A 14391-nucleotide genomic window follows, 5' to 3' on the forward strand; every position below is an offset into this window, starting at 1 on the left:
CATGAGACCATTTAGTAAAAATCAAGTCTTGCTCTGCACTTACTATTCCAACTCGCTCCTTATGCATCACCAGATCATTAAAAAATTCAGCTTTTGTTCTATCCCACTGAGAAACGGTGGGGAAACGGTAGCACAGGCCAGAAACCACAAGATTGCTAATTTTCTTTCTAGGCTTTCCAGCTTGTATTACCAAAGAAAAGGCAGCTGACTCCCCCAGACATGCTTTCTCATAAGCAGGTGTTTTTCTACAGAAAACTACCAGTGAATGAAAAAATTTTATTTTATGAACCCAAAAAATCACTAATAGCTCTCTGTCAAACACAAGATGGTTTGCTGAATGGGTTTTAGCAAGGATCTGAACTTGGTCCAGTTTCAGGGAGTGTTTCCATTAGCAACCTACAGAACTGAACAGAGGACACGCTTAAATCTGCAGATCAACACTGCAGGTATGCTGGATAACAGGGCTGGAACCCAAAATCATTCTGTCAAACTAGAGAAGTGCTCAAAAAATAACAGAACAATTTGTCAGGGGCAAACACAACTTTCCATACTTTGTCAAAGCCAGCTGCATACCAACAGCAGAGCAAATAAACTGCTAGACAACATTTTCCTCAGAGGGGAATCAAGGCTTCTAATAGACCATGAGCTCCATAAAAGTTCAAAATGTGATTCAAAAAACAGGAAAGAGCCATCACATGACTACATAAACAGGAATATCTACCACATAAAATAGGAAGCATTCCTGTCCTGTTTAGCAGGAAGGAATAAATAAGTCAAATTTTTGGCATAATCTTTACAAAAAAATACAAAACAATTTGAAGCGTCCAAAGACAGTAGCAGAAATTACAAGTCTCAAAGAAGAAATTATGAAGAAAGACTGAAAATACTAGGACTATATAGCCAGAGAGGAAACTAACTAAAGGCATTTTCACCATCATCATCAGATCTGAAAGAATAGAACACTCTTTGGATTAACCTTGTCTCCATCGCACCCAGGCTAGGACATGCAGCAATTCACACACCAAAACAAAAGTTAAAAACTTTGTGTAAGTTATAAAGGAGATGTCTTGCTACAAACACAGTGACATGTTGTAAGAGAGGGCCTGTACAGACCCTATTATAGTTTCATTATTTCATGCAGATTTCTAAACAGCTGTGCTAAAAAGAAACAGGTGTAAAATTCAACCTGCTTTGGGGGCCAGACTAGTCAGTATCTCAAGGTCTTTCCAGTCTTATTGTGGTTTGTTATAATTTCTATGATCATTATCACAATTTTTAATGAAGCACATTTTAAGGGCTTTTTCCTTAGAGGCCTAGCCAAGTCTTTGTTTCAGTAGCAGTTTTAATGGTGCTCATGGCTTTATGCCAGTTATATTGCTGAAAGCTTAGCAGGTGATGTATTTGCTTATAGGCACTGTCATATTTTATCCATCTCAGCATCTATTTAGTAAGTGCTCTAACATTCTAGAATATGGCAGGTGCTATATAAAACACAGCATTATTTTCCATATTTTATTCTCCTCATTGGCATTCCTACTCTCAGATTAACTGGCAAAAGTACAAACATTCACAGCAATTTTTAAAAAGAAAGTTTGAGTGCTCACTGACAGCCACAGTTAGCTCCATACTATCAGTAAACAAAACAACACAACATTATTCCTTCCCTATTACAACAAAATTTCTCAGCAGTTTTTTGCATAGATGGAAATATGATGACAGAAAAACTGCAGTGGCCATTGGGACACCAGCTGCTAATTGTGTTGGAACAACACTACCTGGTTCACTTAAAATGCATTATGGCGGTATTTCAATAATTCTCTTCATCTTGTTTCACAGCAGAGGATATGCAGGAAAATCCATATGGACTAGGCTTTTCCATCCATAATTTCATGCTACTCTTGTAGGATTTCTAGCTGGTCTAGGTAAAAATTTCCACTGGAATTAATGGATTATAATGAGCTGACAAGATACTACTTTTATTCCATTCTTCAAACAGCAGTCATACATATTGTGATGTTTTAACTTCTCTTCTCAGTATTCCTTCACACAGAAGTCATCATTTCCATTAATTGGGTTCTTGAAAAACTTCTACTAATTTCTCTTCAATCTCATTTTAGAGAATAAGGGGACTGAAACTGAATACAATACTCAAGAGTCAATATTTCAGCTGATATTACTGAAATATAAAATGACTTTGGGAAGGTCATCTCCTCCTCCTAGCCCAATAGTCTTTTATACTTACATTTCATTTTGACAGCACTCCTCACTACAGTGAGATTAAACATTAAGTACAGCACAAACCTGTATGATGCCTGTGACTTTACTGCTTGAAGGACTTAAAAAATATTTCTCCTTTTCTTAAAGCGACAAGTTTTTTAATTTATAATTTGTTACTCCAACACCTCTAAGGATATTCACATAGAAAAGCAAGGAACATAACTGAATTTATTCACAATGCTTTCACTTTTGCCCATCACTATAAGATATGAACAGAAATGTCTCCTAACTAATTACAGCTGATGTTCACACCCAAGCAATTCAGAAATGATGCTTCACTGTGTATACTACTTTATTTCAGGGCAAAAAAAGAAAGCAATACAAGTGGACACTGGCAGAAGCAGAGAAAAAAGGAAGTTGTTTTCCTTTATCTATCCTGTGTCATTAAGTAAAGACCTTTTTTAACAATATCACTTGAGTAGCAGCTGTGTCCTATTGAAAAATGCTCAAAACCATGGAAAAGTTGTGCAAGATGTCAGATACATGGTATGAGCCAGTCCATTTAGTATTTTTATGTGTTTCAAATACCTATAAGTCATCTGAAGACAAATTTTAGGAACAGCTGAAAAATCTAGAACCATAATTCCTAAGGTGGAATTCTTCTCATGGCACATCACAGAGGGCTCCTCCAGTGAGGAGAACATTTCAAGGTGCACTTCTACATAATCACAGAATCTACTATGCTAGGAGCAAAATTACTAATCTAGCATCTTACCAATAACAGCAGAGAAGGCCAAGGCAAGATAAAGAATAGGATAATAGGCCCTCTTATAAAGCAGCTTGGAATCAACTTTCCTTTTTTTTTGGAAAGAAACCAAGTACAGAAAAAATTCTTAAAGTCCCAGGCATGAAAAACCCCACATGACTATTTAATGCATTTTGCAGGAGAGAGAGCTCCACAACAGACTTAATAACAAAATATAATGCAATCAACAGCATCAAAAGCATTTCCAATATGCTCTCCAACATGTTTTTGTCTCTTCTCCTGAGAGACTCGCCACTGATCTTTCCATCAGGAACACAAAGAGAACATGAAGGGTATCCATCGCAAACATATCCAGAAGAGAAAACAACCCCTTTCTCTCCTGCACTCTATCAGTTCTGTGAAGTAGAATAGTCCTTTTTTAAATTGCATATACCAGTGATAGAAAAGCAGTCACTTGGCAAGCAGATTACTTCTTGACTGCTAAAGCAAACACCTCAGGAATGTTTTGGGTTGGGTTTTTTTTTTTTAATTTATAACCACAAAAGTTAAGGCTTTCCTCTTCCAGAATTAATCTAACTTTTGGAGCAGGACAAGCAACATACCATTATAATCATATTTATAATGTTTTAAATCATGAATCTGTTTTTAAAATCCCATATTTTTCATATGGGAAAAGTTATCAGCTTTCATCCACTGCAGAGCACATGTTTTTTATCTCCTGTAAAGTTTCCTATAAACTGCAAAGTTTCAAGGCACTAAATCTTAGATGCACTTTGTTTAGATACTGAATTTTACTACAAGTAATACTTACAGGCTTTTTATATGTGTTTTAAAATATCTTCCTTTCTTGACTATATATAGCAATGAAATAACTAAAGCGTAGATTTACAGACGCAGAAAATGAAAACTACCAACAATAAACATGCAAAACCCTCTGAACTGTTAGTAAATAAACTTTCCTGTAGAACATTTTTGGTGTTCTGTATATCAAATACAATGTCGAGTGTATAGCATAAAATTTTATTGATAGGAACTTCAGATTACTACTTATGACTCACAAGCAACAACAGTTGCCATACAAACTACTCTATAGAAGTGATGGTAAAACTTTCAGACTGTATGGCATAAGTAATCACCATTCTGCTGACTAAAATCTTAACTATATATGTCATGCTGGGGCACTTGTTCACAGGTCACATGGGGTCTCAAATCCCCCAAATTTCCATTTCATACCCAACCATTCCCTTTTTCCCCACTGAGTCTGTCCTGGTATCATCTTAGACTCTGCTAGTTTTTCACTCTTTCCATTAAAATCATAAACTCTCTCAGCTCTGCTCAGCATGTCAATGCATAAAGCTTCCAGGGGCTACCAACACAGGGTGAAAATGAAGGTAATTTTGCACTCAAGAAAAATGAAGCTCTAAGCAATACAATTTCTAAACCTTCTGAAACCCCAAAGAAGTTAAGACTCACCCTAAAGGCCTGCAGTATCTATCTTTTGACTATATTTTAATTACTGGAGTTTCAACTGGATTCATGTTTGATTCTACTGTGGAATACAAGCTCAAGGACAATACAAGCTCTACTGGAATACAAGCTCAACCTGAAACTGGCCAAGTGCTACGTGATCCACCACGCTTCATCATGCCCTCTTCTGGAGCTACAGGCATGTGCACAACCCAGGAAAAATTTACTAAGAACTCACATCCTTATATTCCATGGTGCACAACTTAAACCATATGATTTGTCTGCAAAGGAAGAGTTTCATGTCAATGGCAAAAGGTGAGGGGGGAAGAACAATCCACAGATTTTAACCTAAAATAGATATTTTTTCCTTACAATTTTAAATCGTGAAACCATTTCATCTGCACATTAAAACAACACCAACTTGCAAAATAATTGTCCCTGCTTGAAGCACCTACAACAGAGGTGTAAGAGTTTGTAAGAAATGGGAAAAGCTTTTTTCACCTGCAAATACCAGTCCATGACTACAGCAATCTAAACTGAAAATGACTTCTAACAGATCTCCCATTGCATTTCCCCTTTCAATGGTGGACTCCATGGAATAATGGATGAAACTTGCCATTTTAAAGAATTATTCTACAATTACAGAGATCTTTTTTGAAAGAAGAAATCATCTTCCTACGATTTTTTGCCTTAAGTCATGTACACATTCTTTTAGATTTTTTTGGTCTCTGCCTGGCAAATTAATGCAAAAATTATGTAACAATTCAACAGTTCAAAGTTTTATGCAAAACCTTCTTTTGCCAATTCGTTAAATGAATTTTAGTACAATAAGGACAGGAATCTGGAGGGAAAGAAAAGAAGGAGATCTGTCTTCATTTGACAAAACTGTCCTAGACACCTTCTCCCCCTCTAGCATCTTCTCATTTATTTGTGTGAATGAACTGCACAGAGCAACAGAGCAAAATCAGTTTTGGCAGTGCTGAAGAGGTCTAGCCCCCAAAAGACATACTTGATGATGAAGCAGCATTAGTGTTACAGAATAATAACAATTTCCATTAAAAGCTGACAAACTACTTGCTCAATAAAACTGTTCATTTCCTTTTACATGCACTTGTTGAAAAGCACCAGAACAGAGTTTAGAACACTCGCTTACCATCTGAATAGCATCTGTTAATTTCATCAGCTCAGTTCTTCCTGCATGTCAGATTTGGCTGCACCAGTACCATCAGTATTGAACATGTTTGTAGAAAAGGTATCTGTTTAAAAGCATCTCAGTTAATGGCTTAATGAAAGCAGTCAGCAAAGCCAAAGGCCACCTGTTTGTAGAGGAAACTAAATAATCAAGTCCTACATAAAGCTGTAACCCATGTGTCCAGAATTTTCTAAGAATCACTTTCTAAATTAAGTCCTCATTCCCTTCAGGATCTCCATTATTCAAATACACGAAGGCATGAATGTGTGTATAGGAACACATCAGCTGGCAGAATAATTCAGAAGTCATTTTGAAAGGATAACCATGTTACTGGTTTGCAAAATAGCAATTTATGTTTGTTCTGTCAAAAAAAAATCTTTAACCAAAAACTACAGCCCAAAAAATTTACAGACTTCACAAGTTTAGGTAAAGGATGTGCCTTCAGACAGAAGTGGAAAGCTAAGTAACTGCAGAATCATCTTGCCTTCCCTAGCAACTAGTTCTGCACTGGCTGTTCCATTTCATTGTGAATAAAAGTATTCAATACCAAAGGTGCAAAACTTTTTTTTTTCTTTTAATATTGAAGTTGAAATATTCAGAATAAACATTAAGTCTATTCTCAAACCACAGAAAGCTACTTGAAAGCAGACAAGAAATACTGCCAAAGTAACAAAAACATTCTATCTGCACACATATAACATAAACACTCAATATACCTAGCAAACAACATTGGATATGGCTATTAATTTGATTGAAAGATTACAAGGCTTCCATAACAAATTCCAAATATCACAGATTTTACCTCTACAAATAATTTCATTTTAATTGCACATTATATTCATGAAAATAAAGAAATCAGATTTTTTGGTTAGCAACAGAAGTAAGCTTGCAGATAGCTCTTAGAAGCTATTTTATGTGAGTTGCCAGCTCTTCCATCAACTATTACATATTATATTAACCTTTCAGAGAATGCACATTCTGAGCTAGATTTACAGAGCCATATATTTACACTTTACTATTCTTAATTTACCCCTAAGCATCTTAGGCCTAATTCATCACACAAATAATGTCACAGCATATGCCACAGTTGAGACAGCCACAATACACAGAGCATCACCATACAATACCAGAAAGCATTGGCCCATACAGAATAACACCATAACACCAAACAGCTTCAAGCACCCACCCTTCCCATCCTTTAGCCCAACCTTTTACACCCCTGATGTTCATGCACTGCACCTGTGTGCTCTCTGTTCCCTTTGTGATTGGTCAGGGCACCTCAGCACTCCCTGTCTTGTTACCTTCAATATTATTCATCTGTCCTGCACAGCTGTAGCCCATTAGGGATGAGGCTCCATCACAGCCCCACTCCCAATTACCACAAACTGTGTGCCTGCAGAGTACGGCAGTAAAGCAGCACAGAAAGCAATCATGTTGCAACAGCCATAGCAACCAATTGCTTCAGTCATTGCTGATTCCTCCTGACAGCTTCATCATCTTGGGGTTTGACTGCATGCAGTGTGTCCCAGGAAACAGATCTACTGGTCTGAATTTCAGATGGCATGAAGTCTGAGGTAGCCTCCTCTAATGTAACTAGAGGAGATGATCCTGCAGCCTCCTGTCCAGGTATGTCAGGGGATGAGCACCTCAGACATGAAGGAGAGACCTGCTGGCCCAGGCATCAGAGACCCAAACCACGAAAAGGTGTCTCCTTACTTGCAAATAGCGGACAAGGTGGAACTTTAAAAAAATCTCTGAATCTGCCTAAGGCAGGTTAAGAATCCGTTCCTTCCCTTACAGAAAATTATCATTGGAATGGAGGAAACCCAAACCAAATTCTGTGTTGAATCCTGAACTATATTCTAAGGTCTGCGCATCCATGCACACTCCTTATCTCATACAGCCCACAAAAAAGGAGCAACACCAATATAGTCCTTAAAAAGTTTCTCTGTATTTTTTCTTTTGTCAAAATAAGATCTAAAACAAAAATAAAAATTTATATACTCAATAATTGACTCCACCAACAAAACACAGTTGTATAAAGAATAAAGCTGGGGAACACTAATTTCCTGCATAGTAAAATAAGCACCTGCTTACATCTGGAAATACTTGCTTATTACAATAAACCATAGATTAAAATGACTCTAAAAAACATGGAAGATAATATAAACCCCTTTGTGACACTTCATAGTTCATATTTTATGACTAACTTTTCCGGAAGAAAAATCATAATTATCTTGTAAGATTGAAACCACCTGTACCTTTCCTGCTCAAGATGATTTTCATTAATTATAAAAACTAGCAGACCACAATATCCAGAAACATTTTGCTTCATTCAATAAAGATACCGCCTTTGTTTTGCCTGTTCAGTAGTTTTCCATGTGAATTATGGTTTTGGGGGAAAGTGTATACTCTTTGGTTTCTGTACTTTTAATTGAATTCAAATTTCCATCAAAATGTCCCAAATTAAAATTAATTATTAGCTGGTAAGCAGGAAATGCATCAATCATTACCTTATAAAATTAGAATGCACAAATATTAAGAAAGCTAAGCTATATTTGTGTTAGATTGTATAATTGCTTAAAAGTGAAAAAAAAGAGCTTACTTTAGCATAAAGCACTAACATTACTTAGCAAGCAACTAATTTCACTTTTTTTCCAGATGGTGAAAACCAAGCATTTTCAAGGAAAACAACATATAACACACAAAAGCTTCTCTATTCTTTTAAAGTATTCATTTTTAATTATGATTTAAATCAATTCAGCTTGACTGATGTCCTGGTTTGCTCACACCAATCTTCAAGCCCCCCCTCCCACGACCAGAATAAAGGTTGCTAAGTTTCATACTGATGGGCAGTAGGGAGCTGCTAGCTCACATAAATGATTTCTGGCGTGCATCAAAGGAAGGCTTTTGCAAGGGTCCTCCCTAACAATCTTCAAGTGATTCTCTCAGGAAAACTGATTACTCTCTAAAGATGGTAGTCTGGAATAGAGTTCCCAGTCTCAATTAACCTGGGCTGGTTTCAGCTAATGAAGTGGAAGAGAGGAAAAAAATTAACAAGATATAGTACACTACTTTTAGTATATGGCCTTATTTATATTTAGAGCTGCTTCAAGCCCTAAAATGAAGATTTGATCAACATATAGTAAAGTTGAAATCAGCAAAAAAATATTATTTTATTTGCAGTGTCTAAATTAAGTATCCTTATAAAAATAACAAGCAAGGCACATCATAAAAAGGAAACTGCATTCTAAAGGTCTTCCCTTAGTAAGTTTAGCTGAAAACAGAGTTGGGAGAAGACATGTCAGTCCTATTTTCAAGAAGGTCAAGAAGGAGGATCTGGAGAACTATAAGCCAGTCAGGCTCACCTCAATCCCTTAGAAGGTGTCCAAGCAAGTAATCTTGGAAATAAATTCCAGAACATGTGAAAGTGATTAGGAGACTTCAGCCTGAATTTATGAAGGGGAAATCATGTCTGATACACCTGTGAGCCTTCCATAAAGAGATTTTTGTGTTGGCAGATGAGAGAAGTGGACATATGTTGGTCCTGACTTTAGCAGGGCTTTTGACAGTGCCTCCCAGGACATATTCATAAAGAAAGTGACAAAAAAAGGGCAGTGAGTGGTGGACAGTGAGGTGGACTGGACACAGGCTGAACTGTCAGCCTTGGGAGATTGTTATCAGCTGCAAACAGTCCAGGGGCCATACATGGTCCAATATTATTTTAACATCTCCATTCGTGACCGAGTAGAAATCTACAGATGACACAAAACTGGGAAGCATTGTTGATAAACCAGATAAATGTGGCACCACTCAGAGGCACCACTACACACTGAGAAAATGGGCCAACAGAACATCAGCAAGTTCAACAAAGGGAAGAGCAAAATCCTGCTCCTGGGGAGGATTGACCTCAAGAACTGGTATATGCTGGGGTGTGGCTAGCAGGGCAGCAGTTTTGCAGGAAAAGAGCTGATGGTCCAGGTGGATAACAAGCTGGCTGTGAGCCAGTCACACAAAGAAAGGCCTAGAGCATCCTGAGCTGCATTAGGAAGACCACTGCCGGCAGGCCAAGGGAGCTGATCCTTCTCCTCTGCTCAGTACCAGCAAAGTCACACCTGGATTGCTGTGCCTAGCTTTGGGCTTCCCAGCCAAGCCCAGGGAAGGGCCACAGAGATGATAAAGGGATTGCAGCATCACATTAACACTGGAATAATAATGCAATAATCAGGTTTCCATCTCTTTTTTTTGGCCGCTATTTCCTCTAAAGCATGGTTAACACTAAGCCTGAGCAACCAGGCTTAATGTTAATACCATCTTTAACATACCCCACAAAAAGCAAAGCAACATATCCCCATCACAAATAAAAAAGTTAGAGATAATGCCATATGCTTTGTGTCCAGCAGAATGTTTCAAAATACCTTGGTATTTTCAAGAGGAAGGATGACTAGTCAACTTCTTTCAGTGTTTTTAAAAATAATCCAGATTTCAGTTTTCAAAAAGAAAAAACCCCAAACAAACAGTAACATGCTGACTTCCATTCTTACATATGACAAGCCAAAAATACTCTTTAAATGGCAATCTATTTTTTATAGCAGGTATGTGGGGGTGATGGGTTGTTTAGTTTTTTTCCAAACAGGGCAGCTGCAACTATTTGCAAATCAAAGAAATCCTAGCGCTCTCTGGTGTAAGGACTGCATTTTTTTTACTCTACCAGAGAGCTAAAGTAGTGGCTTTTAGCTGTGCTAAGGAAAGGAAACTGTACATCTCTGAAGCAGTGTCCTGCTGTTGAGAAACCCAAAGAAAAGCAAAGTCAAAACTTACATAATCCCTACCAGAAATGAGTTGCCTAGAAATATTCTGCTGTATGCTCATAACTCCTTATGAAATAAAGGCTCCAGTATCCATGCAGTGTTTTAAGTAAAGGGTAACAGGCCATTTTCTTCATGACTGCTTTTGATTTTATCATCTAAATGTTTAAATCTACACTAGCTCAAACACCACCTACAATTATGCCAACACTTTGTCAAAAATAACTTTATATATATTTTTTAAAAAAACAAACCCAAACCCACACCAGATATCTATTCTAAATCATGGAGTCAGGGGAAACTAAACATGCTGGAATCCCCCATCACCACCTAGAGGGTGTTATCAGACAGCACAGTGAGGTGCAAATAGGCAGAGACAGAGACAACACCATTTGAAAACAAAAGTCTTCACTTCCTCCTTTCAGAATTCATAGATTAATATAAAACAATTTCTGGTTTACCTTCTTTCAAACCCACTCCATCTCTCTTATATATTTATTACATATGTTCAATAGCCTATTTAACTCTGCTTGGTTTTAATATTCTTTTCCCCTAGAGCATTATGCCAATATTAAAAAAAAAAAAGATCATCAATGACACACTCTTCTTGTGTGTCATTATTTCTTTTCAACTTTTTAATCTAATTGAGTTATGCCTTATATTCTATTTTCCTCTCTCCCAGTACAAGAAACTCATACACAGGCATAGGAATGAGCGAGCACACTTTCCTACATAACCACATCCTTCTACTGTTTTTAAACATCTTACCATCTCTGGCCACAGCCTTTCATCATTTATTTACAATAAATATCTTTCAATTCTCTAATTTTCTTCTGGTCTCTAGTTTCCCACCTAAGTTGCTGTGTGACCTGACACCAACCCAGCAAAGCATTTATACTGTTCAACATCTTTGTAATTCTTTAAATGTCTCCATAATGGCTTTAGCGGGTTGGAGCAAAACAGTCAGTCCTGAAGAACCAAAGTTTTTCTTCTATCAGTTGATGAGATTTTTTTAATTTTTGGCCTCGCTTCTGAATCACTTCCTGGAGAAGCTTCCAGAACAAAACCACCAGGCTATTCTTGCCCTGTCATCCCATAGCACCCAAATTCTTAATCCTTCTGGGTTTTTGCCTCAGATTAACCTGTTATGCATACCACATGCACAGTGAACCAGAATAAATATTATTTTGGTACATCTATTTTCCAGTGTCATGATATTTATTCATTCAAGTATCCTTCATGCAGGCCCTGGCTAAGTATTGTTCTCTCCTTTATTCTGGCATCTATCAAATCCTCACAGGTAACTAGTAATTTCATTCCCAAAGTAGTGAGAAAACAGAATTATTTTCCTGCTTAAATACTACCCATATCTAATGAACAGGTTACCATTTCTTCACCTCTCACAAAGCAGGAACAATAGCTGTAAGGCTTTAATCCTTCAGGTTAATTGAAAATCTTACAAGCCTTCATCTCCACACCATAAAGTTTAATAGAAATTTCTCCCATCATAATGCACAGGTTTAAGTGGCTATGCATGTGACCCCTAAACTCATACTGATTACTTCAAAGAGCCTGTAAAGTTTTAGAAGGAACAAACAGTGATAAGGCACAATCATAAACTGGAATAATTGTAGAGATTAAAAAGGACAGGAGAGAGAGAAACTCAGCAGAATTTTGTTCTTGATTTGTTTTTTCACACTTGGGGAAGGAAGGTTACTTATTTGGGGTATTTGGAGGAGAAAAAAAAAAATCACATTTTCTTCATCAGAGGTATTTTTTCTGGTCACACCTAAAACCCCACAAATGGTTAGAAAACAGACATGTAAAACTAAGTTTGTCTCTTCCTGTGATTTGAGACTATTTTAGTGAAGCATATATAGGAAATCTGCCCAGCTCTAAAGGCCCTCCTCCCAGTTCTGAAAACAAAGTCAAAGAACAAAGCAGAGCTCTCCATACATGCCTGTTCTTTAATTTTCATATTTTTAAAGGGCATCTCATATCACTGGGCATTGTACTTAACACCTCCAACTTCTGGAATGGGAAATGAGAGCAGAAACCAAGCTTTCATTATATAAACACACTTTCCTTATGGAATAAGCTTAGAAATGTAAATTTGCAATTTTCCAAGCACAGTACAACAATGGTGGCTGGCAAATACAGCCACCAACAAAAACACTTCGTTTATAAACACGGAGAAAAAGAAAAAATATTTTGAAACTGTCAGTGTATCATTTTATTGGCTTTACCACACATGAATAAAAACAGCAAGCTCTGACACCAGGAAACACCATGTTTGTTTCTTGCAAATGAAGCATATATGGTTTGTAATCTTGGTTTGAGTATATGAGAACACTCTGATCCCTTTCAACATCTGAGGAAAGAAGGCAAGAAAAACCCAAAGCACATCTACAATGGAAAGGGACGCATCTGGAAAAGAAAATCACTTATTTGGGTAGAGTTGGGGTAGAAGACAGGGCTGAAATTGAATTTTTCTCCTGTCCATCAACAGGCCTTGATTTTGGATAGATACTGTCCAGAAGCCAGTAAAACTTTTGCTGCATCTCGTAATCATTCATGTCTGTGCTACTTACATATGTGTATACATGTGCATACACACACTCTTACAAACTATATATGTATTTATTTTTTTATATATTTATATATTTTATTACAAGCTGTTGCTCATTTATGCTTTTCTCTAGTTAACTAAGGAACAGTACTCTCCAATCTCTCTTCTTCAGTAAAATTACCTGGAAGCACATGCGACATGATTTCCACTGACTGAAGTATTTACACACAGACTGAACACATCTCTGCAAGTTATGCCCTGCCCTAGACAGAAGTTACTGGAAAGAATAGATTAAATCCTTCTGATCATCCCACTCATTCTGTCACTCTAGATAATATAAAGCTCCCTCCTACTTTCACATCAGTAACAGTTGAACTTTGTTATTTCATGTTAAAAACAACAAGGAGGAGAAAAACATGTATTTTAAGGACCTGTAGAGCTGAAGGTTTATATGTATTTTCCCTCTACTTACCTCATCTCTAAATGACCTTCTTTAAGGTTAATTCCCAAGCAGGGTGAAGTTCTAAAATATTTAATAGTCGTTTATTTATATATTTGTTTACTAATTTAATGTTTTCATCTTTCCTTTTCAAAAATACATGAGTCTTATGCCAAGATTTCCCATGCTAGCATACCATCCCCTCTCCACCACAAGTTCCTCATTAGATGAGGGTATCTGAGTTCTTTGTGACACAGAGCACTGACCCATGGGTCAGGAGCTTCATGTAGGTGCACTGGTCTAACTGACAGCAGGATGCTTTCAAAAGCACAAAGTAGAACATCTGCAATAAAGGAGAACACTTTATACATAAATAAAGATATGCAACATCACTGGGGGAAATCTAGAACTGACAATCTCTCTCTTTCAAATTTTCCTCAGTTTGATGGGCTCCTTTGCCTCAAACAAGAACGGGAGCAAGTTTTGTCACAAAACCTATTAAAAATGTGCACTCATGAAGCACTTGGGTCAACCTCCACTTTGATTATATTGTTTTATTACCCTCTTTAAACATTTTATTGCTACATTATTAAATAAACTGATGCAGGAATACCTCAGTGTAATTAGCTACATATGTTATCCTGATTCAGGGAAATAATTCATTATATACACCATACTTTAGCTAATGGCACATTTGTATTATGATTTAAAGTGGAAGGGATATACTTGTTACCAGTGATTACTTTGGAGTTTACACTTTTGATCTCCTTCCAAAAGATGGCCTTTTTATACCCACTAGGCAGGTTTCTCTAAAATTGGAACAGAGAATGAACTGTGAGAAATGAAGTGAGAAGAAAGACATGAGGTCCTCAGTTGTCACATTCATTAAGAGGTTTTTTGCATTAAAATCAAATTGTTCATTACCCAAGACAT

The 14391-nt window shown here is 37.0% G+C and overlaps 1 protein-coding gene across 13 annotated transcripts in view; it reads right to left on the reverse strand.

The window, feature by feature from the left end:
- Positions 1 to 14391, reverse strand: part of FARS2 (phenylalanyl-tRNA synthetase 2, mitochondrial) — a 231807-nt gene that overhangs the window by 191821 nt on the left and 25595 nt on the right. The window contains exon 1 of one of the 13 annotated variants that reach the window (XM_064705337.1): positions 6770 to 6783. The exons of 9 other annotated variants lie outside the window; for them this stretch is intronic. Coding sequence is in view for 1 of the 4 variants with exons in the window: in XM_064705331.1 (XP_064561401.1) it covers positions 5604 to 5630 (27 nt within the window). In the remaining 3 variants the exon portion in view is untranslated. Of the gene's footprint in view, positions 1 to 5603; positions 5705 to 6769; positions 6784 to 14391 lie in introns of those variants that run through there. 3 more of the 13 variants (XM_064705331.1, XM_064705327.1, XM_064705335.1) reach the window with 3 other exon arrangements.

The sequence above is a fragment of the Zonotrichia leucophrys genome, chromosome 2, assembly GCF_028769735.1.
Source record: "Zonotrichia leucophrys gambelii isolate GWCS_2022_RI chromosome 2, RI_Zleu_2.0, whole genome shotgun sequence".
NCBI classification, from domain to species: domain Eukaryota; kingdom Metazoa; phylum Chordata; class Aves; order Passeriformes; family Passerellidae; genus Zonotrichia; species Zonotrichia leucophrys.